A 25,239-nucleotide genomic window follows, 5' to 3' on the forward strand; every position below is an offset into this window, starting at 1 on the left:
TAACTCCAAAGTCCTTCCTCTTTCTTTGCTGCTTGAGCAGCCTAGATAAGTGTCCTTTATTTACTTGTATATTACGAATGATTTGAATCGTATTATGTTTTGTCTTATTATGAATGCACAACGTGCACGCAAGCATAGCTAGACTTACAGCGCGTAGGGTTGTTGGCGGAATACATCTGCAGGGAAGACGCGACGGGACTTTCGTTCCGGCGTCAGTTCCCTCGTTAGGAGGCACTGTAGGCATGGAAGTTCGCAACGGCGCGACGGGACTCCTGGAGTTCCTGCGCCATTGCGAACTTGCGTTTGAAGAGGAAAGGTGCGTTGGGAATCACGGACGGATTTATATTTACATTCTGAGCTTTTAAGCTCGCTAAAGCATCGTTGCCCTGAGCGTGTGTCTGCTATTGCAGTAGGAAGGCACCAGCTTGGTTTCGTTAGCCGCGGGCGCCACCTTGTGGCGAATACTGGTACCGCAGGCAGGAAAATCCGTTTTGAAGCCTGAAACTGTGCGATCCAAGTGAAATAAGCACATTGACCCCTCATCATTCTGCCTGCTGGGGAGGAGGTATTGAAAGATTGTGGAATCCTATTGACGGGCTCAGTCCCAGGCAAGACTGCTATTGGTGCAGAGACTCGCCTAGCTACATAAATACATTTATTGTGACGGGGGCAGCCCAAGTAAACTGCATAAAGGCACTTCTATAACGCTACTAAGCCGTTACTAATATGAGCGATTACACTGACGATTCCGAAGGTCCTCACGTCAGTGGGCTGCGCATGAGTGAGGCAGTCCAGAGGATGCAGAGTGCCGAGAAGCCCCGAGAAGAGAGGGGCATTTTGCGAAGCCTGGCAGCTTTGTCCCAGGGCAAGGCTCACAAGAAGACAGGGGGAAGCAAACGTAAGACCCGCAAGGACCGTAGCGCCCAGACCCCCCCGGGTTCACCCCGCAGATCGGGGAAAAGGAAGGCGAGATCTCGTGAAAGGCGTGGCACTAGCTCAAGCGAGTCGGACGATGACTACTGCAAGAGCAGTTCTTGATCTGAGGATTACACCTCATCAAAAGACCAGACCTCCCCTGAAGAGGATGAAAGCAGGTCTAAAAAGAAAGGCAGGAAGGAAGAGGAGGATCCTCTCAAGGATGACTTTGATCCTGATGACCTTATTCATCCTAGGTCCAATGAATGGGACCCTCCGGAGAAGATCGCAGAGTACATCAGACGACGCTTGCGGGTGCCACTGAGTAAACAGGCAAGACCCAAATTGAGGTCAGAGTGTCCAAGACCCAGGGTTTCGGACGGGGTAGCGGAGACCCCTGAAATTGATGAGAGAATCCTGACATTCCTGGGCCGGTACGGCAGGGACGTAAAAAGGGGCATCGACAGGTCCTGGCGGTCCTGTCAGGATAAGTTGCTGGATATGCTAGGGCCGGTGACAAGGATCTGGCAGCTGGCGGAGGAGGCGAAGGCCAAGAAAGAGCCCATGGACCCGGACATTGTAGCTGGCTGGGCTCAGAGGATCCTCTGCCTGCCCGGTAACGCAAATACGGCGTTAGCCACTGAAAGAAGAAGGTCTATCCTAATGAAATTAGATTCCAGACTAGGGGAGATGGCGACATCCGAACAAGCGACAGCAGCAAAGGGCAAGCTCTTTGGGGACCTATTCATTAAAGACATGGCGAAATTCGCCAGCACATATGTCTCGATGGATAGGGCCCAATCTTCGCTGAAGAAGATTTTCGGCCGAAGAATTTTCGACAGGGCTAGAGGAGGAAGGGGCCGCTCGTCCAGCCGTGGTCAGTATAGAGGCTCCTACAAAGGCAGAGCTTCTTGGAAGCAGGAAGACCGGAGATCCAACACCTTCTTCCCTTCCAGAGGAAGAGGCAGGGGTAGAGGTTGGAGGAACAATGGCAGGCAACAGCACCAGAATAATTCAGGTGAGAGACGTGGAAATTATAAAAAGGTCAGATGTGAGTATTCCTCCAGTAGTAGGGAGAGTGCGATTGCATGTCGAAATATGGGAGGAGTTGTCCTCAGACGCTTGGATAAGACAGACCGTGAGAGGGTTTCAGTTAGAGTTTTGGCAAGAGCCATATCAGGAAGTGTTGCCGAGGCAGATAAAGTTCAGCAAAGAGGACGAGGAACTTTTAGACAAGGAAGTAGAGTTACTAAGGGTAAGGAATGCAATAGGTCCAGCCTCAAAATGTCCAGGGGGTTTTGTAAGCTATCTGTTTTTGGTGAAAAGGAAAAACAAGTTAAGACCAGTGATAAACCTGAGGGGTTTTAATTACTTTCTAGTGTACAGGCACTTCAAGATGGAAGGGATCCGTCTTCTACGGGATGTTCTTCAACAGGGAGACTGGTTAGCAAGGATAGACCTCAGAAATGCATACCTAACGATTCCAATTCAGTCAGAGCAGACAAAACTTCTGCAGTTTCTATGGAAAGGACGGAAATGGGAGTTCAAATGTCTTCCGTTTGGGTTGGCGTCAGCGCCATGGTGTTTCACCAAGCTGTTGAGACCAGTGATGGCATACGTGAGAGAGCAGGGGATCAGGCTGATTATTTACCTGGACGACATATGTCTAATGTGCCAGGACAAAGGAGTTCTAGTACGACAGGTTCAGCTAGCCACGGGGTTACTGCAGCAGCTAGGATTTCTGATAAACTGGGAGAAATCGGAGTTAGAGCCAGCCCAGGAGATGGAATTTCTGGGGTTCAGCTTAGAGATGACTCAGGGCATTCTCAATTTCCCGTTGGTCAAAGTGAACTCAGTCAAGAAGGAGATCAGGGGGATGACGCAAGAGGTTTCATTGAGGGAAATAGCGAGACTTGTAGGTCGTCTGTCATCATCGATCCAGGCAATATTCCCAGGGCCTTTGCATTACAGAGCATTGCAGAGGTTGAAGATAGATCGTCTCAGGAGAGGTCTATCTTACGAGCAAAAAGTGAGGCTATCGCAGGAAGCGAGATTGGAGTTAGAATGGTGGTACTACCACATGGAAGCCTGGAATGGCCGGGCCATATTTGGCTCATCCCCGGACCTGGTGATAGAGTCCGACGCCAGCCATTGGGGATGGGGAGCCAGATGTGGAGACCAGTCGACAGGAGGGAGATGGTCGAGCGAGGAGCTGGGTCTCCACATCAATTGCCTAGAGCTTCTGGCGGGCTCCTTCGCGATTCAGTGTTGGACACGGGAAGGAGCGAAAACGGCCATTCTGTTGAAAATGGACAACATTTCGGCAGTCAGATATATAAATCGACTGGGCGGAACGAGATTGCAGAGGCTGACGGAGATGGCCAAAGAGTTTTGGCAGATATGTCTCCAGAAGGGAATATGTGTGAGAGCTGAACACTTGCCTGGGGAGCTCAATCTGGTAGCAGATTGGAACTCGAGATACCTGAGGGACTCCAGCGATTGGCAGCTGGACGACTCAGTATTCCAGGAGATAATGCGTCGCAGGGGTCCGTGCCAGACGGATCTGTTCGCTTCTAGGTTGAACAAGAAGATCTCCAGGTTTTACAGTTGGAGGCCGGATCCGGAAGCAACAGCGACAGATGCATTTCTCCAGGTCTGGGGACCAGCAAGAGAATATGCGTTTCCCCCGTTCGCCATGATAGCACGCACAGTAGCGCAAGTCAGGCGTCAATTAGCCACAGTGATTTTGATAACACCAGACTGCAGAGGTCAGGCTTGGTTCCCAGATCTTCTGGACTTGTCGTTCGAAGCTCCTATTCGTTTGCCAGACAGGAAGGATATATTGGTAAATCCGGCAGGAGAGATTCATCCATTGGTCAAGTCAGGGAGCTTGAGTCTCATTGCTTGGGCGATTTCAGGAAAAATTGGTCTAAGCTAGGACTTTCAGGCACAGCTCAGGAATTCATCAGGGAGTCATGGGCTCCGGCTACGGGGAAGGCATTATGGAGTGGCATGGAATAGATGGAGTGATTGGTGTCTGGAGAGACAGGTTGATCCCGTACATACAGATGTAGTACACCTAGTGAATTTTTTAGCAGCGCTGGCGGCGCAGGCGAAGGCTTACAGGACCATTAACAATTATAGATCAGCGATTTCAGCAGGTCATGTGTACATTGAGAATAAGCCAGTAGGTGAACATCCTCTAGTATGTAGGCTTCTGAAAGGCATCAGATGCATGAGACCTCCCGCTCCTAGATACTCTCGTTTATGGGATGTGAGTATAGTGTTGAAAATGTTTGAGGATTGGCCGGACAACGAGTTCTTGTCCCGGAAGGCTTTGTGGGCCAAGTTAACTACCCTTTTATGTCTTATTTCTTGTAAGAGAGTATCTGATGTGAAGACTTTAGAAGTAACTAGGAAATCCTTTTCACCTTCAGGGGTAATATTTTACATAGAGAGGAGAACAAAGACAAATATTAAGTCTGTTGAGTACTTGGCTTTTCCGGGCAAACCTAAATTGTGTCCAGTTAGATGCTTGAAAGTGTATGAACAAAAAGCTAATGAGGTGAGACCTGCGGGAGAGAGTCAGTTGTTGATAGCGATTAGGAAACCTTTTAGAGCAGTAGCGTCAGCCACCTTGTCGAGATGGGTCTGGTGGTGCATGGCCGAAGCATGTAAAGCAGTTCGGAGCACATTCTACACGAGGAGCTATGGCATCATCTGCTTTCTTGGCAGGAGCTCGCCTGGAAGATATTCTGAAGGCGGCAGACTGGTCTAATGAGGAGACGTTTAAGAATTTCTACTTTAGACCAGTAGAGCAAGTAGCGTCGTTGGTGGTAGGTAAGCTTTAAACAAGCATAATCTGAGCCTCCGAATCTTGACATAGAATACAGATTTTCCACACATTCGTTACAGAAAGTCATGATTCTATTAAAGACTCGGAGGCAAAAGATTATTCCACCCAATTTCAATCGCTGTTATACAAATAATGATGTCATATTTGTAAATAATGCAATATTGTATGTGCGAGGATAATGTTATTGTTATGCGATTGCCCACCCGTTCGTAATGAGATTGGTAATGGTTTATATTTGTTTCAGGGACGGAGCAGAAAGTGGCACCTTCAGAAGATTATAAGGGGGATTAAGTCGTCTGCGGTTGGGGCGCAAGTTTATTAGTCCAGCGAAAGAAAGAGGAAGGACTTTGGAGTTACTACATGTTTTAAGGGAGAAGTGATGCTGATTGGAGAAGAAGATCACGTGTTTGTTTCAACCTATGGAAAACAAACTACAAATATGTTGGGTTTTGCTGGGATTTGTAGTTTTCTCCTATTGTTTTCCATATTGTTGTTTTATTATTGTTGCTGCTCGAGTTAGTAAAGAGAAGTCAGAGCATAATCTTTCGCCTCTGAGTCTTTAATAGAATCATGACTTTCTGTAACGAATGTGTGGAAAATCTGTATTCTGGACCGTTTACAATGAGAAAAAACCACACATATCAGAATGCAACAAAATAGTCAGAAAAGCTCACACTAGACAAGTGCAGCTTGAGATCTCTAGTAGAACAGATTCACACAATTATTTTCGTCTGGTGTGTCTTTGCAGACGATGCCTCGTGCAGAGAGAAGACGTGGTATGCCCATTGCGGCACAGGTCCTAGACAGATAGTGTGCTCATCTCAGAGGGGAGTTATCCAGTATACATTGCCTATAAGTCAGCGCCATTGTATCGGCCTCCGCCCTGAGTACCAAACTGATCAATGCCATAAAGCCATTTCTAACAAAAGACAACTGCCTCTCTATTGCTTGAGCCACAATAGGAGCAAAACTGGACTTTTGCAAAACCCTCCGAGCTGGTACCTCAAAATAAAACGTAGCCAGACTCCAAACTACCCGAAACAACTCTCTCAGAGCAGCTCTCAGTATTCCTAAAAGAGAACACATCTCTGAAGTAAGAAGAACTGTGAATTGGCTACCAGTAACAGACCGAATCAACTTCAAGATTCTCTCCACCACACACAAGTGCATCAATTTGACCGCACCTTCCTACCTTTCTGACACGCTGGCGAGAACACATTCTACAAGACCCACCAACCAACTTACAGTGCCACGAATCGCCAGGGCCAAGGCAGGAGGAACAGAATTCCCTTATCTTGCACCTAAGCTATGGAACGCGCTCCCCACATCCCTTAGAGCTGAAACCTCTCTCCATGCCTTGCGCAAAAACCTAAAAACAACCCTCTTCAACTAGCTGCCTGTTCATTGTCTTTACTCTGCTTACAGCTATGTTTTTTTCTGCACCAATTGTAACATTGTAAATTGTAACAATTCACAACGCCCTTTCCTTCTGTATGCGTGAATGTAACTAAGATATGAACATCTACTGTAACCAGCGCCACAATGCCCATGGGCTGCTGCACGCTTAACAAATGTGAATAAATAAATAAATATACCCACAAGGCACAGTCTGCCCCTCTGGCACGAGTGGTGGATCGGGCCTTCCTATAGTATTGCTAAGAGTCATCATTTACAAGGTGGAAGGCTTGGCATTAGTGTATTGGGAGAAACAAAGTGCGTAGACTCTGTCCAAAATATGGGGAAAGTTGAGAACCAGCCATAAAAGATTTTTTGAAAAAGTGTGTGAGGTTGGTTCACGAGGACAAATCTCCAAAAGCAGTCCTGACAACATTTCCTTCTGCATACTCTTAACCATTCAACTGCTATTGGCAATTCCCTTTCAGAAACCGGAAATTAAATATTATAATATAGCGGCTTCAGTGGTCATCAGAGCAAAATGGAACAAAATGGAACAAACAGGCCCTAAGGATGTAAAAAAAGAGTTAAACACGCCAACTTGGCACTGTCTTGCTCTGAAATGTCTCCTACTGTAGATTAGGAGTGACCAGGTGGCCCCCTAACGGCATTGCGTTGTTTTGTAGACATCATTTTTTTCAAAGTAATTTTTACAGAAAAATGACTGAAAAAACTCATCGAAATATATAGGTGGGAAGGGATTAAAAAGGGTGGGGACGGGGTTGGGGAAGGGTAAATAGCACAGGGAAAGGGGAGCTCGGGGGTCCCCCAAATAAAAATAAAACATTTGATTTGTTTTTTCTAAGTAATGGTTTCTAAATAAAATGACTTTTAAAAAAACCTGTCAGCAAAGGGACATAGAACCCTCGCTAACATCGCAGAAACAGCAGACGATGCAACATGAGGGTCGAGTGGGTGCAAAAGAGGATTTCACAAAGCTAGTCTACTCTCTCCAGCAATACATGCTAAGCCGCACCTCTTTTCCTTGTGGATTGGGAGGAATGTCACCTCAAAAGACCAGCATTTTTAAGCCGTGCCTCTTTTCCTTGTGGATTGGGAGGAATATCACGTCGAAAGTCCAGCATTTTTAAGCTGCGCCTCTTTTCTTTGTGGATTGGGGAGAATATCACCTCGAAAGTCCAGCATTTTTAAGCTGCGCCTCTTTTCTTTGTGAATTGGGGGGAATATCACCTCAAAAGTCCAGCATTTTTAAACTGCGCCTCTTTTCTTTGTGGATTAGGAGGAATATCACCTCGAAAGTCCAGCATTTCTAAACCACGCCTCTTTTCTTTGTGAATTGGGAGGAATAGCACCTCTTAAATCCAGCATTTTTAAGCCGCGCCTCTTTTCTTTATGGATTGGGAGGAATATCACCTCGAAAGTCCAGCATTTTTAAGCCACGCCTCTTTTCTTTATGGATTGGGAGGAATATCACCTCTAAAGTCCAGCATTTTTAAGCCGCGCCTCTTTTCTTTGTGGATTAGGAGGAATATCACCTCGAAAGTCCAGCATTTTTAAGCCGTGCCTCTTTTCTTTGTGAATTGGGAGGAATAGCACCTCTTAAATCCAGCATTTTTAAGCCGTGCCTCTTTTCTTTATGGATTGGGAGGAATATCACCTCGAAAGTCCAGCATTTTTAAGCCACGACTCTTTTCTTTATGGATTGGGAGGAATATCACCTCTAAAGTCCAGCATTTTTAAGCCGCGCCTCTTTTCTTTATGGATTAGGAGGAATATCACCTCTAAAGTCCAGCATTTTTAAGCCGCGCCTCTTTTCTTTATGGATTAGGAGGAATATCACCTCTAAAGTCCAGCATTTTTAATTGTTTTTCATTGTGATTTGTGAACCTCACAGCATCTTCCTTAGAGTGGTAATGTGTGGCGGGGGACATATTTTCGTTCATACTGATCTCTTCTCTTTTGCCAGTCAAATAATAGTGAATATTATAAAAAAAAATCAGACAATTTCGAAAAATCGCCCAGAGGCATTTGCCAACTCTCTTACACTTGGGGTCCCCAGAGGAATCCAAAATGTGAAAAGTAATTGGATCTTGGTGAATACTTGTGAAAGACGCACTGTTTGGTAAACAACTTGATACATGTATGATTCCACGCAAGCTTTCTCAGATGTGGCTGCATCATTACCAGTGTCATCATCACCATCTATGTCATCACCCGTGAGTGCGTCATCACCAGCTAAATCAACTGTCAACAAGAACTACATCCTCATCACCTCCATCATCATAATGCACATCCTCAGCAGTTATTTCATCAGTAGCTATGTCATCGCAAGCTATCTCTTTATTACCTACATTATCGCCAGTTACATGACCAGCTCCATCCACAGTGGTCAAACATACATCACTACCTCAATCATAACTAGTTACATCATTGCCACCAACCGAATCCCTGCCAACATCATCACCATGTTCAGATGTCATGCCCATCCACCGAAGGCCACGGCCACTCAAAGCCAGCTACATCAATGCCATCAACCACAAAAAAGCTGAACACACTGCCACTAAGTTTCCAAGACAGTCTTGACAGGAGGCCACCAACTGTAACATCATATTGACTGGAGGAGAAATCTGTTTGGTACATCACAGAAAGTGTAAAAGAAAGGAGAGCAAGATACTTGTTGGTAACAGAGGGAGGGTGCAAATGCACACCTTAAGTGTCAGTGACCGAAGTTTATGGGAATCAACTCCATAAACGCAAGTTCACACGCCTAAGTATTATCCCAGTGGTTGCCAAGAGGGGGTTCAGGAGTGACTGCCAATCAACTTACCAACTGGAGACTAGTATTGTAATTTCTCTGGAATCCCAACATGTGGGGCTTTTCTGTTCTTTGAAAGTCTGAGCGAAAGCTCCTCCCTCTAGAATAGTCACACGCCACTTATCGTGAAGCTCTTTGTGCAGGTTCATCTGTAGACTTTTGGAAAAATATTCGGCCATTGTTGTCTAATACTGAAATAAATGGAGCAATGGAAGTCACTGGTAAAAGATAATGAAAAGTACTGAATGTTTCTGGGTGTTAGTGAGAGTTTGTAAGTTCACGCATGCCCAGTACCCCAGGCAAAAGCACTCACACGCTTGCGACCTCATCCACATGCACATGCTGTCCAAATGAAAGACTAGAGGAATGTGGTAAATGTTATTCACAACGCTGGCCTCAACACAGGCTCCCGTTTTGAAGCATTCACTGACAATGGCATTACATAATTCAAGGAGGAGAGACTGGTGGGTACTGCCACTGCTGCATGTGTCATTTCTGAGTGCTTTTCTCACTGGCACTAGAAACAGGTCGGGCTATGAAATAGTCCCCAGCAACAAGTGAAACCAAAGCTTTATATAGTGCTACTAAAAATGATAGCACATCCCAAATTGTAATAATACAGTTACCCAATAATTGATACAAGTATTTATTTTTCATCCTGCTGAATTTGGAGAATGTTAAAGTTTTGGCATATCAAATCTTTCAAATATGCGATTTTTCCCAACTCATTTTCTCTCCTTTTGCTCAAGTATTCGGCTTATGTTGGGTGTCTTCCTTTCCCTCTTTGTGGTTTGTGTGGGAAGCTAGTACTAATAGAAAGACTAAAGAAGCGGAAACAGTGCATGCTGAACACAACTGGCTTCATTGGCATAAAAGTACATACAACGTTACCATGTGTTTTCACCACTGATGCTTTCGTTGCACAATGCTTCATTTTTTTTATTTTCCACTGATTTTCAATTCAGTGCAGCAGCAGAATGCAGGGGGATTGGGCAATCCCAACAGCACCCTGTTATGCCCCCACTCCGAACTCCCACCCCAAAAAGCTTTTTCCCAAACTTAGTATCTGTACATTTTATTTCAGTAATATATTATAGGTACATTTCTTTTAGATTAATATTCGGTCTTGCAAAATGTGTGCATTGAATATTCTGCAATGACATCATTGGATACCCGTACAATGCGTTAAAGTTGGACACACTTATGGATTTAAACAGGTGTGGGATATCTAAGAATAGTGCCGCTATAGAGAGAAAAATATTCTACCAACTTAAGAAAAGAACTTTATTTGAGGAGATTTGGGGTAAATTCTTGGAACTGTACCAACACTGTATTTAATTTCGTTTGGGATTAACTTGTAAAGTTGTAAATTTCATAAATTGCAAATAAAAAATAACAATTAAAAAAGAATATTGTCAGTGTAAAATGGGTTACTCTGTTGTGAAAGGCAGGATCTTCTAATAACAAATGTTAGAAATGCAAATAAATACTCTAGCGGCACTCTGCGGTGTTGCATGTATTTCCATAAGGACATCCCTAATCCTGAGCTTCCCACCTTGAAACACTAATGGCCTATTGCAGATCGATGCATACACTTTCCAGTTAGAGACACTTCACTGGGAGAGATGGGAGAGCACGATCATGCCTTGCCGCCGCCACCACCACTCTAGTTAGATTTCAAATATAACAATCTTATATAATTCCCTCTTTACATAATTGACGAACCATGTTATCCATGGTTTCCTCATGGTCAACCATGGAGGACCGGGATAGTTACCATGTTAGTTTCTCAGCGCTTTTGTGACAAAAAGGCAAATATCAGATTTTTTGTGCTGGGTATCAGCATAAACAAAGTAGGGAAAGGACACTTCCACATCAAGAGGAACGTAGGATATTACAATGATCACAGGTTTCTGGATCATTTTCGCTTCATACATTCAAAACGGTAAAGGTTATATACACAAGGCACTGCGTTTTGATAAAGCTGAATATGGGTCACTCATTGCTTCCAGCAGCAGAGCTTAGGTTCAGCGGCATAGCTCCTTGGAGAACTCCTGCGGACAGGTAGGAAACAATGTTCTCTGCCGGGACAAAAAGAGCTGCGCATTCTTCTAAGCTCACATCATCGCTTCCGAAAGTGGGCTGCTCATCTGTGACGAACTGCTGGGTGCCATCAAGTGTGATCTCCTTACCTGGGAAGATAAACATTGAACAGCATGCATGAAGGTGATCATTAAAGCAATATTCACAATTAGTGATGCCCGTGAAGGCTACGTCTACCCACAGTTCAAACTATCGGCCGATTCTTAATTGCCTAGGCCAGGGCATCAGTGACCCATGCACAGTCCACTGTGAAGACCACTGGCCACACTTTATCCCACCTTCAAGGGCCCAGACACAATTGTCTGATCCCCAGAGCTGTGCACTTCAAATGCTCATGTGTAGGGTCGCCACTTCTCCAGGCCTTGTTCGGCTCCAATCTCAGTATCAACTAAATGCAACAATTGTATTTTATGGTAATGAGTGGAGTTTACAGACTGCCCTTTCCTTCATCTGCCAACTCGCAGATGGAAAGAGAGAGAGAAAGAGGGAGAAGCAAGAGAGAGAGAGAGAGGGAGAGACAGAAAGAGAGAGAGACAGAGAGAGAGAGAAGCAATGTGAGCTAGTGAAATTGGATCTATCCGGAAAGGCCAGTGGCAGGAAAGAAGGTTTGCAGCTTTCTTTGCCTTGTAAAGCCTACTTCCCCTCCACCGACTAACCAAATCCCCTCTAACATCTCCTAAAACCTTGCACTATGCACACAAAAACCCACCCACATCCCAAATGGACGCCACGGACATACCCCTTAGCACATCAACACTATCTGCATCATGACTAAGCTAACCTCTTTAGCCCTATCACACTCTCCCACATCAGTGGCTAACCAGACCCAAAACACTGCATTATAACAGATCTTTGGCTCTTCCCTATCGATAACATACTCTCAAATGTCTCCGCCCAGCCCTCATAATACAGACCGCACCCAGAACCGTTGTACTTGGGATTTGCAGCCATCAACAACGCAGGTATCACATCTGCCTCCCTCACTGTCCCACTAATTACCCTCACCAGGCCACTAACATAAACCATTGAAAACAAGGTCTAAGAGCTCTTCTATAGAATAATAAACATCCTAAATAGAACATATTGCATGTTAAAATGTATAACGCATATCCTTTAGGATTAAAACAAAATCAAAAGTAAAATAGCAATTTAATTTTTTTTTTAAAACATACACACTCTACCTCTCCTGCCTCCAGAAATGTCCCTTTCCTCTAGAACTTCTAAATGCCCCACTGCACAGAAACTTAAACTGTGAGCTGTATTGACAAATAAAACAATTCATAAAATGTACCCTCAGCCTTGTTGCCATATGTTGCCAGACCTCTTCAAAAATGCAAACATGAAATACAATGTAATATAAGTGATTAATAAAGTTTGATCAGAATCTATTTTTTGTCTTTTCTATATTATTCATTTACCTTTATGTACATTCTATATTTTTATTGAGGGCTATATAATAGCATGAAAATCAAGTGTGGTGGGTCTACACCCAAGAGACGAGCAGGGGGATTCTAGCTTCGTGGCGTCCTGTCTAACAAAGAGGGTTGACACTATGTGAGAGCCTTAACCAATAGAACCCACCGCTGAGATTGTTACTTCCATGCAAAATCATGTGCAAATAGAAACTCTGGTGATCGTATTATCCTCCTATCTATCAGGAGTGCAAGTGGCCATCCAAAGCACTGTTGCAAGTAAGGAAATGGTTCCCATAGACAGGCCACCCATAAGTGAATTACTGAAGATTTACAATAAGCAGCCTAAACGTACATCAATGGTCAGTTCAAAAGACAGAAGACGTTTCCTAAGAAATATAACAATTTCAGAGTTGGAGATCAACCCTAGAAGACACTCTGTGGCGAAAAGCCGCACAATGGACAAACAGAAGGTGCGGGAATTGAATAACCATCAGCCGAGTGCGCATTCAGGACTCGATGTAGAGTCAGACCCTTGGATGGATCTTTCCATATACTCTATAGGTGATGACATTGAATCGACATACGATGACCTAGATACCAGCGGCTGCCCAAGAAAGCCAATAGGATCTGAAGGCAGCTTGCCAGCTCCAGAGACCGTACAGCTTGGGAGTAGCTTTAAAACATTGGCATAGAAGAGGCTGATGGCGAACGAGAAATTCGAAGTTGATAGAAAAATAAAGGGAGCAAACAGGCCAGTACAAGATGGATATTCAAAGAGGAATCAGGATAGCACCCTGAGAGATAAGAATTTACCACAACAAATTCTCTGAGAGGATTTATGCAATTCACCTCCTTTGGAGATGTATATAAAAACTGATATGATGGATGATATTGGGCGAACTTTAATAAAAAGTTCAACTGAAGTGCTGATCGATAATCAACCTTGGAGAAAACCTCTAGTTCACGCAGAAAAACTACAAGGGTACGAAGGAGTCAAATGCCTAAAAAATATAGCTACCAGAGACTATCTCTGCTGACTTCATCTTGAGCGTATAGTTGACCGATCGGCCAATTTTATTTTAAAGATGTGGAATGTTATAGCACTACTCCACTGTGTTACTAACCTATGGCAAATTGTCACTGACGATATAGCGGTAGTTGAACTTGCCAGAGAAAATCGGATGGACCTAGTGTACATTTACCTCCACTCGACTGTGGCAAAACAATTGATATTATCAGCAGCCGTGAGTTTGTAAATTCTGGGTTTTGACTTGACGGTTCTAGGTGCTTCAGTGGAGGAACCTCTTCTTAAAAATCAACCAAGGAACCTCCCAGTGATCAAATCATCAGAAAAGGATGAGCCCCATTATAGATGTGGAGGAAGAGGATATCTACAGCTCCAACTCAAGGCCTGATCTTGTGTTGACAGTAAATTGTCAAGGAAAGGTATGCCATGAAAGGAATGTCGAAGTAAAGAACCAAAGCGCCAACTCAAGTTTAGCAGATGGAATATGGGCTTGGCTATCAGGAGCATTTAAAGTCTCCAAAAATATATAGCTGAAACAACCTAAGGGAAATGGCGATGACACTGGCCTCTTTGAACACTGGAGGCTATGCCCACTTGTCGGCGGATAGTGAACTAAGCTGGAGCTCATTTGACTTCCTGTGTTTCCAGGAAACCTGGTTAAGCACAAAACCACTAATGGTCGGCTTCCCATTCTTTCTTAATCAAGCAATGAGAGGGAAAATCAGAAGCATGCACCGAAAGAGCTGTAAGAGCATGTGTTGTAAGAGTATGCACCGTAAACCATGTGCCTTAAGAGCATGTCTCGTAAGTGTAAGTGATTTAAGTATGTGTTTTTGTGTTGTAAGTGGGTATGGTGCTATTATGTGTGGCTTACGTGTGATTGTTGTAAGTGCATGTGTGTGTTGTAAGTGTGTAAATAGCAATATAAATTGGTTATTTATATCACGCTTAATGCCACACTCCAGCCTTTAAGCATGGGGCCGAGTTTGAGACTCACGTTGCTCAGAGTTGTCTTGTTCTCAAGATGAGTGTGTTATTTCATAAGGGTGTGTGTCGTAAGAGTATGTGCAGTAAGAGCATGTGTCGTAAAATTGTGTGTTGTAGGTGTGCATCATAAAAGTATGTGGTGTAAGAGCATGTGTTGTAAGAGTGTGTGATGTAAGAGTGTGTGGTGTATGGCATATGAATGTCTTGTGTGTAAGTGTTTGGAATGTGAGTGCATTGCATGTACGTGGCAAATTAGTGTTTGGTATAAAGTAATGAAATGCATAAGTCTGATATGCCTCCTACACCTACACATCAAAGTGAGGTTTGACTTTGATGTGAGATTTTATATGTACAGGAGGAATATAAGGGTTGTATAGTTTGTACATGTAATCAATGGCATCAAAATATGTCCTAACTTAATGTGAGTTTATGAGTATGTCAGTGTACATGTACGAAATGTACATCTCCTATACGTGCATGTTCAGTTCATATACAAGATGTTCATTCATTTTACTCGTGTATTAAAATCCTCTTACATGTGTAAAAGCTCACATTAAAGTGAGCTCAAACTTTAATATGAATTTTCAAAATGTTTATGAAGCATATAGGAGTTTTTCAAAATTATTATTTATTCATGCCTTTGGTTAATACAAACCCTTTGCACAGTAATTAAAGGAGTTTTACATTTCGTACATGTAAGCAAAATACATCTTATACAGATATGACTGACATCCAAATCAGTCCTGATGTGGGTTTTCATACATACAGCAGCGTACATGTACGAAATGTACATTTTCTACAGGTACATGTACTGTTCGTATAAAAGATGCTAATTCATTCTGCGAATGTGTGATATATAAATAAATCTTAACTTATTCATAACTCCAAATTGGTCAAGTTGATTTTCGAAATCTCAGAGCGCAAATGTCCGAGGAGATCTAGGTGCCAAAAATATTGAAAATCGAATCAGACAATTTTGAAACATATGGGCCAAATATTTTAATTTTCTTTCTCTAAGAAAAAACCCAAAGTTAAAAGCTTTTCAAAACATGATCAAAGCAATATTGTTTTCAAATATGACCCCTACCATGAAATATTCTGAAATGTTCTATGCAGGGTGGCTGCCTCATCATTGTGGTCATACGGTGTGCAACAGGGGGCGCATAGTTAAGTTGTTATTGCTCAAAATGTGATTGCTGAATTTCAGGGGTTTTGTTGTGTTAAATCTGATCACCTTAACACTCTCCTAACTAAAATGTATTAATTGAATTTCAAGCGTTTTGTTATACTGTAGTTTCTTCAGGCCCACTAGCCATAGCCTTTAGTCGTGGCCACTGTACATGTTGCACTAATAGGTTTCTTTGGGACCCACTGGCTGTGGCCACAGCCTTCGACCTGAACACTTGTCAGTTACACCAATAGGTTTTTTTGTGAGCTCACTAGCCATGGCCTTCGGCCGTGGACACTATATATGTTGCACCAATAGGCTTCTTCGCCACTGTAAGGAACTCACGGTGGCAACAGTAAAGACAGACACAAGCGATCACAGTTCAAGGGTGTTAATTAAACTGTAAGTGCAGGGTGGAAAAACGCCTAACCTAAAACTAAATCTAACATGGGAGCAAGCGTCGACCATCAAATGAAAAATAAGGCAGTCCTTGTGGCGTCTTCTCAAAGTAAAAAAGCCTATACTAAAAAAAAACTATTGCCAAATCCTTACAACTAATTATAGAAAGAGTGCGAGATTGGGTTTTCAATAAAGAAAAAAAAGTGTTCACAAATAATAGGTCAGGATGTGATTGCCACAAACAGACCAACAAAAAGTTCTGTTCCATGTATGGATTTGGGTGATGGCTTTATCCCTGGGTCCCCCTCTTCTGGGTGCAAACCCCTCACATTCTTACTCAACAAATTAAACGGTTCTTATCATAAGGTAGTTAGGGTGATGACTTTCCACCCCTGGATCTCCCTCATTTGGGTTCGGACCCCTTTTCAACTGCCAGCCTCCCTCCTTCGGGTTCACTCCTGTCAACACAATGTTCATGGGACTTCAGATATCGTCCCCTCTTGTTAGCATCCCTCCGCCGGGTTCACTCTTGCCAACCTTTACAACGAACTGTACATGCACTCTTTTTACCATGCAGGATTCGCTTCCCTTTGTTTTCCAATCATTTGCCGGTCAAAGTCTTTCGACTGTACGGAGGATTTGACAATACCCCCGTATGACCACTTTGACCCCCTTCCGCCTTTTCCTAAGGCCTTGTGGTTACTATAGTTCAACAACAGGGTAATCGCCTAGCATTCCTCAAGTGGACACCCACGTGGGGTTTGGTTATGTTATGCTGGCTTTCCCATTTCCTTTTGTCAATAGTTTTTTGTTCATTCAAAGTTCAATTAGCAACTTGCTACTTTCGTTCAACACAGTTCGGTTTCTTAATCGGCTCTCCCCTCGACTCACTGGCTGTGATTAACTGCTTTGCTTTCTTGTCTGTAGAGTCAAGGCCGGTACCATTGGGCCATGCATCTCTCCTCGGCTTGGCTGTCAGTGGAGGAGGCGCCCGGGTACCATTGACATCTACTGCAACACATGTTGGCTATTGTTCGCTGTTTTACAATTCCTTCTCCTGAGGCTTCACGGTTCTCTGTCGATATGGGCATGGTCACTTCTCCCCTTGGTATCCTCTCGACTCGCGCCAAGTTTGTCCTTCTCTGGAACTGCCGTGCTGAGTTAGCTCTCACATTGTGCGGGTTGCCTTGCTCATAGTGTGCTGTCATGCTCCACCCTTTATCCCTGTGGGGAAGGTCTGTCAGGTGTGTGTGATTCTAATCAATTACCTGACTTTGCCTGACCCTTGTATTGGGACATGACAGGTAAACGGCTCTGGTGTTAGTCCGTTGTCTTTCGTGTTGTGCGAAAGTGTTCATGTAAGAAAAGGGAGGGACAGTGTTTTGGAATATCCTATGTGGTAGGATGTGGAAAAGGTGTTTAAAGAAGGGGGATACCGCGTCTCACCAATCGGTGTCCCACTCCCACTCCACCTCCCGCACTGGTCCACCCACAGGAACTGGATCCAAAAGCGATGGCTGTGTCCTGGCCACATGGATGACAGATCCCCAGGGACTAGGCAGGGAGACACCTTCATGTTTCTCACACCGGCCACTACTCATGGCCATTGGCTATGGCCACTGTACACGTCGCACCAATAAGTTTCATTGGGGCCCAATAGCGATGGCCTTTCGCCATGACCAGTGGCAAAGGCAGTGGCCTCAGTACATGTTGCTCCAATAGGTTTCTTTGAGGCCTGCTAGCCATTACCTTTGTTACAGAGACCTGTTATCCCCTGCATAGGAGATGTGATCACTACAGGTGTAAAACTACTTTTTTTTCACTCTTTCCCCATTCCTTCAGGTTTCCCCCAATATTTCCCCAATAATGGGAACAAACGAAAACTACAGCGGCATTGAACTACCCATGCCTGCGGGATTCCCCTGGTATTCCCCTGATAACGCTTGAAAATCCCAAACTATCCACTGTCCTCACAAGCACTCAGCAAGTGCCCCCCCTCCTCTTTCCATGGTTCCCCCACTCTCCTCAATAGCTTTTTTCCTCTTGCCCTCTCCTGGCCATTAACAATTATTACTCTTTAACTCTCTCTTAACTAATGGGTTTTCACTTAATTTCAAGGGTTTTGCTATACCTTAGATTCCTCAGGGCCCACTAGCCATGGCCTCTGTTGTGGTCACTGTATATGTTGTACCAATACTTTTCTTTTGGGCACCCTAGTCATGGCCTTCAGTCAGTGGCCATGGGCGAACATGTTGCATACTTTCTTGAGGTTTCAATAGCTACAGCCTTTGGCTGTGACCTCGGCACGTGTTACACCAATATCTTTCTTTTGGGCCCACTATGCACTGGCAATGTCACACCATTAATTGTTACCAAACACCCATTGACCCTTGCCCAGTAGATGCACGCACTGCAGATTTTTGCACTTTTTTTAACTCCTTATTCCTGCTATAATTTCACAGTAATCATTTCCAATAACAGAAATTCCTGCCATAGATTGCCGGGTCGGGGAAAAAATTGCTCAGAATTAAAAAGTCTTCCACGTCCTCACAGCCACTCAGCATGTGTCCCCCTTCTTTTTTCCAATTCACCTCTCCGCAATCAGTCGTTTTTTCCCTCCCTAGCCCTCTCCCATTACCCCCATCACTCATAGCTTTGTGTGACGGACATTGTTTTCTGAGCACTTTGTGTGGCGTTGCCGCTGTAATCTACTGTGATTCACACGGTCTTCCCATGATAATCCAAACATTTTCTACCTGTAGCTGGCTCCCTAACCCACCCCCAAATCCCCAAATTCACATGGTGTCTTCTTTCCCACTCCCGCCCTCTAGCCTGATGAGATGGCTATTGGAATGGCTATTGGTATTTATATAGCGCCTACGGCCAGAACATCTAAGTGCTGTAGTTTGAAACAATCAGTGTTCCACTAGATGTGGATTTCTGATATTGAAAACGTTATTAGGCTCTGTACGGTCATGGTTGAGTTCATTCCAAAATTTGATGGCATCCTTTTCCCTCCTGCAAATAGCATTTTAATTTCTTTCATTTGCGGCTTCTTACCGTAATATCACGGGAATCAATTACAGCGAGCAAAAAATAACTGTGGCCTTTCATTTCTGAAAAGTCTCTCAGTCTATCTTCTGCAAAGCACCAAGGCCGATATATATATAAAGGTTTTAAGGAACCCCAAACCAGTCTAAGAAATTAAGTCAATGCTTTGTGACCAAAATGTTTTGTACTTGGTAGAAATCTGCCATGCTGTTTTCGCACGGCGGCTGTACAAAAACAGCAATTTATTTCTTTTGAAAATAAATGGGAGTTGTCTGAAAACTGCATTTTTATGTTTTCTTAATACATTATTTTATGTGTTAATGAATTTTCTCCAAAATGTCTGATTTGGGGGGGCGGGTAGGCTTGAGAAACATTTTGTTTTGAAAATGTCATCCAAATCTATCCAGCAAGTCAAAGGTTATTAGCCTCTCTGCTGCAAAGCACCAAAATCGATATAAAGGTTTTAAGGAGCAGAGGACCCGTTATCTGTCAAATATTTTAAACGCTACTGGATGGATTGACCCTAAACCAGTCAAAGAAATTAAGTCAATGCTTTGTGTCCAAATTGTTTCTTATTTGGTGCAAGTCGGGCTGTCCAAAAACTGCACTTTTTCTCTATGTTTGGAACATTTCATCCAATTCCATCCAGCAAATCAAAAGTTATCAACCTCGCTCATCCTCTCTGTTGCAAAGCACTAAGGCTGATACAAATGTTTTAAGGAGCAGGGGGCACCCCCAGGCCTCTGTCGAATATTTTAAACACAAATCGATTGATTTTCCCCAAACCAGTCAAGGATATTACATCAGGGGTGTGGATAAGCAGCCAATGTAGTGAGACATGCCGCTGAGGAGCTCCGCAGCGATCCTGACAAGATTCGACAAAACTAGCATAAATTGGTTCCAGAAGACTGCCAACGTCTCCCCACAGAGACCGGAACACCTGCTGCCCACTCGGCAAAGCCCCCGGAGAGAATCGGGCAGTGGAAAGGAAGATAGACCGCCAGAGAGGAATCGTCCCGCAAAATCAAAATGGTGGAGGCGCGAGCTCTGGGTGGTCCCCGGCTGTGTAATACAAAGTGAGCCGGAGAATCTACATGATCGGCGAGAAGGACACCGGCCGCGCATAACGCAGAAACCAGTGCAGGGAAGACCCAAGGATGCAGACAGGGACTGCAGCGCACAGCCTTCAGAGAGCCTGAGTCAACCCCATGACGCGCAGACCAGCACGACTGGTGGAAGTGGGACGCAGAAGCGGGGGAGACCCCGAAGGCGTAGACGGGGACTGCAGTACACAGCCTACGGGGTGCCTGAGTCAACCCTGCAATGCAGAGACCAGCGCCGCCAGAGGAAGAAGGACGGCAAAACAGGGGAGACCCAAGGACACAGACGGGGACCGAAGCGTACAGTCTCCGCAGGGCCGGCGTCAACCCCACCCGTGAAGCCTAGCGAGGGGGTCAGAGGCACACGGAGCCACACCACAGAGAATGCGGACACTGGAGGTGAGGCTGGAGGAGAGAGAACCCATGTAATATAAATATTGATGCCGAACCCAGTGCACGCGCAGCCGGCGAACACCGACATATGGGCGATTCTACCCCCTGATACGCTGAGGTGACTCCCAGAGCGCTCTCACGCAACGCAGGCAGCACGAAGATCCTTTTTTCCAGCTACATACCTGGAAGGGAACACACAGCAGTCACAGGAAAGGCTCGAGCCCGAGGTGACATCAGACAACAAAAAGCGCCAGGGACACGGTGCGCGCCGGGGAGGAAAAGAAGAGAGGAACAAGGAGGGTAAACAAGGGGCAGACCTCCACCGGCCTGAGGAGGCAATGCAGAGAGGGCCAGGACAAAAGAATCCACAGGCCCCAACCCGCAAATAGCAACAGAAGCCTGAGTGGGCAGTGATACTGAGGCGAAAGGAGGACATACGCAAGGATAAGAACCACCTCGAAGACTCGGGCAACGAGGGCTTCAAGGATACAGAGATGCTACATATACCTGCCAGAAACGTGTAACAACTTTATCACAAGGTGAGAGGAGCCCGAGAAACATACGCCTGAGAGACCCGCAAACACTAAGGAGTAGGGAGAACAGTGCAGAGGAAGAAACAGAGGCCACGGCAAGTGGTGCACAGCCAAGATCGATATTGCCAACACAGGCCAAGGACAGTACCCCGCGATGCCAAACAAGAAAACAGAAGGGAAAACCAAGCAAGTAAGCATGGAACCCTTTACTAAGGCATCTGAACACAAACAGTCAGCGCCAGCGGACAAGGCAGCAGCTGCAGATAACACTTCACACCAAGTGGAAACCGCTAACGAAGGCCCGATACTGGAGGCAATTGTCTCCACGAAAGCATCCCTCGAAAACAAGATGGACACAGCAATAGGGGCTCTGAAAGCATCTCTACAAAATAAATTGGATACAGTTATGGTAGACGTGGGCCTCCTCCGCCAGGACGCAAGGAACTTAACAGAGAGAGTGACGGCGACGGAACAGCAGGTACAGCAAAACACGACAGGGGTTGCTGTAACGCAGGCACAGATGTCAGAGGTATTACAGAGGGTCAAGGTTCTGGAAAGGAGAGCAGAAGATGCAGAGGGGAGAGCGCAGAGGAACAACATCCGCATAATTGGAATTCCGGAAGGTGAGGAAGGCAAAGACCCCACCGAGTATGTCGAAAACATGCTCCTCCAGGAGATCGGAGCAGGTACACTATCCCAGGGCTTTGTGGTAGAAAGGGCACACAAAGCCCTGACTGGGAGACCCCAGCCGGGTGCCCCCCGAGAGCGATGATTGCTAGGATCATGAACTATAAGGACAGGGAGAAAATACTAGCATTCTCAAGGAGGGGGGGAAATCACCAGAAACTCTTCCAAGATCACAGTGTATCCGGACTATACGGCTACACAGTTCGGCCCAACAAAAGAACGCCTGATGGTCGCAGGGGTGAAATACATGCTCCTGTTCCCCGCTAAACTCAAGGTGATACACCAAGGCAAAACATGTTTTTTTGACTCCACCGACGAGGCCCACACTTGGATGGACTCACAAGGCATCCCTCAGCTGAGGCAGAGAAACGCTAGCAACGTCGGAAATAGACCCCGATGAGGAGTAACAAAGGCAACCTGGATCAAAGAAAATAAGCATTACATAAGTAAAGAAGCTAGAAGAAAGCACAGAGGAGCAATCAGCCCCACTTTAGCTGTGTTGGCTGAGAGAAGCGACGCCCTTGGAAAGAATGAACTACTAGTTTGGATGTCAGTTCTAAGACATCACGCTGCAGCGAGTCTGCCCCTCCCAAAGGAGCATGACGAGAGAAGCGGCGGAGCCCGAGCAGGGGGAGGGTGGCTGGGCGTTAGTTTTCCAGTTTTTGTTAAGGTTAAGGACGTTGAATGGAGTGAATGGGCGGCACACGGCACGAACTACGGAAGGACCACCGCAAAGGACAATAAAATAATAAAGACAAGAAACGACCGGAGCAACATAGGGCAGGAATCCTGCGACAGTAGCAGTGGCTGCATCAAGAGGCAAAGATCCAGGACCAGAACATCGAGGGAGATAGATACGAGGAGATCAAAGGGCAGGGTGCAAGGACACAACAGTGGGATAATGAAGCCAGGCAAACAAAGAAGATCATGGGACCAGACGAATTAACAATAGCTACCTGGTATGTGAGAGGACTCAATGCGTATGTTAGGAGACTTAGGGTTTATGCCTGGCTAAACCAGATGAAAATCAAGATAGCAATGTTACAGGAGACGCACCTCACAAGAGACAGACAGGCCAAGGTGGAAAAAAAATGGGGAGGACAGATATACAGCGCCAGATACTTGAATTACGCGCAAGGAGTACTAATATGGATTGCCCCGGGGGTCCCATTCCAGCTTCTCATGCAGGAGACCGACACAGAAGGACGGCTGGTATTAGTGCATGGCATGCTAGAAAACAAAGAAGTGTGCCTGGTCAACACCTACGCCCCAAATAATGATGCAACAGACTTCTTCAAAAAGCTGGCACCCAAGTTAGCGAAATATAGGGAGGCAACGTTCATCTGGGCCAGCGACTTCAACTGCACCTTGAACCCCCTTCTCGACAGGTCTGATGATAAACACAAGAAGCCGGCACCCCCAGCCAAAGAACTGCTTAGGACCCTGGAGCAGCTACAGCTAGCGGACGTATGGAGGCAGGTACATGGAGAGGGGAGGGGTTATACACACTACAGCGCACCACATGGAACATTCACACGCATAGATTACATATTCACGGGCAGGGAATCATTACAATACATCACAGGAATCACCATTAAAGCACGCACACTTTCTGACCATGCCCCAATTGTGGCGACATTGGCACACACCTATAGGAAAGCCCCGATTCCAACATGGCGACTTCGAGCAGAGGACCTGAGAGAGGGTGAGTTTGAGGAACACCTCCAGGAGGTGATTGAAGATTATTTTGAGCAGAACGAGGGCAGTGTTGAGAGCGACGCCATATTATGGGACGCATTTAAGGTAGTAATAAGGGGAGCGGCAATAGGCAAAACGGGAGGATTTACGGGAGCGGCCATAAGGGAGTTGAATGAACTCGAGAGGGAGATCGAATTGAGAGAACAACGAGCAGGGATAGAGGGGGAGGAACCGGGAGAGCTGATAGAGCTATGGACTAAATGTATGTCACTCTGGGAAAAAATAGGTAGACTAAACTATGGGAGGTACCTACAGCGGTTACACGCGGAAGGGGATAAACCTAGTAGGCTCCTGTCCTGGCTCACCAGACAGGAGAGTAAAAAAGATCCTATAACGATGCTAGAAGACCACACTGGAACAGAGATCAGGGACCAAGAGCACATTAACGCTCTATTTGCGTGTTTTTACGAGCAACTATATGCCCCGAATCCGGAAATAGACCCGGAGGACATAGCAGATGCACTGGCAGAAATAGGGTTGCCGAGGCTAGCAGAAGAACAGGTCCAGTTATTGGACGCACCCCTCATGGTGGAAGAAATAGAGAGCGTGATCACAGAACTTCCCACCGGCAAAACCCTGGGCCCGGATGGGCTCCCGGGAGAGTTCTATAAGACGTACAAGAGCGCCATTGCCCCGAAACTACTAGAGACATTCCAAGACGCATATGAGAGCATGCGTCTCCCGGCAAGCCTGTCAGAATCGATAATCGTCCCGATCTTTAAACTAGGGAAATCCCCTAGGAAATGTGCCTCCTTTTGGCTGATTTCCCTTATCAATCAAGATGCTAAAATACTAACGGCAGTCCTAGCCAACCGCTTAAAACAGGTAATACCCACGCTGATTCACCCGGGCTACGCTCCGTCTCTGCAGATTACACCACGTGATAGATGAGACAAATCGATTACAAGACGAGAGCGTAATAGTGTCCCTGGACGCTGTCAGAGCTTTGGACTCTGTGTGCTGGGAATGGCTGGTGAGTGTACTTGCCCATTTTGGTATTGGGGAGGGGTACCTCAGATGGATCAGATTACTATATAAGGAACCCAGAGCAAGGGTGAAAACTGGGCGATTCATTTCGAAAAAGTGGATGATACATGGAGGAACCAGGCAGGGGTGCCCACTATCGCCAATGTTATATATCCTGGCCTTACAGCCATTTGCAGTATTCCTTAGAGCAGAATATAGAGACACCGGACCAGACATAGATGGGGTACTCCACCAAATTTCGCTATACGCAGATGATATGCTCCTATTCGTAAGCAACCCAACCACAAACCTACCCTGCCTCCTAGAAGCGATCGAGGCGTACACCAGGCTTTCGGGCATATCAATTAACAAAGAGAAGTCCCTTCTCTTCCCCTTGGCAGGTCTAAAAAACGTCCCCCCACATTGCCTACCGGACCTGTGCCTGACATGGGCGCCCCGCACCTTCAGATATTTGGGTATAGGGATAAATCATGACACCACCGATACCCATACATCCAACACACTTGTCGCCTTAGAAAAAACACGGCAGTCGATGACCTTCTGGGGGACACACCCTCTGGGAATGATGGGAAGAACAGCCCTCCTGAAAATGGTGCTACTGCCCCGCCTATTATACTACCACACGAACA

At 45.5% G+C, this 25,239-nt stretch overlaps 1 protein-coding gene across 1 annotated transcript in view; it reads right to left on the minus strand.

Annotated features, from left to right (window-relative positions):
* Positions 1–6,719: 6,719 nt before the first annotated feature.
* Positions 6,720–25,239, minus strand: part of LOC138528325 (heat shock factor protein 4-like) — a 731,255-nt gene continuing 712,735 nt past the window's right edge. The window contains exon 12 of the mRNA XM_069639844.1: positions 6,720–11,194. Within this exon, the coding sequence (XP_069495945.1) occupies positions 10,998–11,194 (197 nt within the window). The 3' untranslated portion in view covers positions 6,720–10,997. The remainder of the gene's footprint in view (positions 11,195–25,239) is intronic.

This window comes from Ambystoma mexicanum, chromosome 1q (assembly GCF_040938575.1).
Source record: "Ambystoma mexicanum isolate Mex_15411 chromosome 1q, UKY_AmexF1_1, whole genome shotgun sequence".
Lineage (NCBI taxonomy): Eukaryota > Metazoa > Chordata > Amphibia > Caudata > Ambystomatidae > Ambystoma > Ambystoma mexicanum.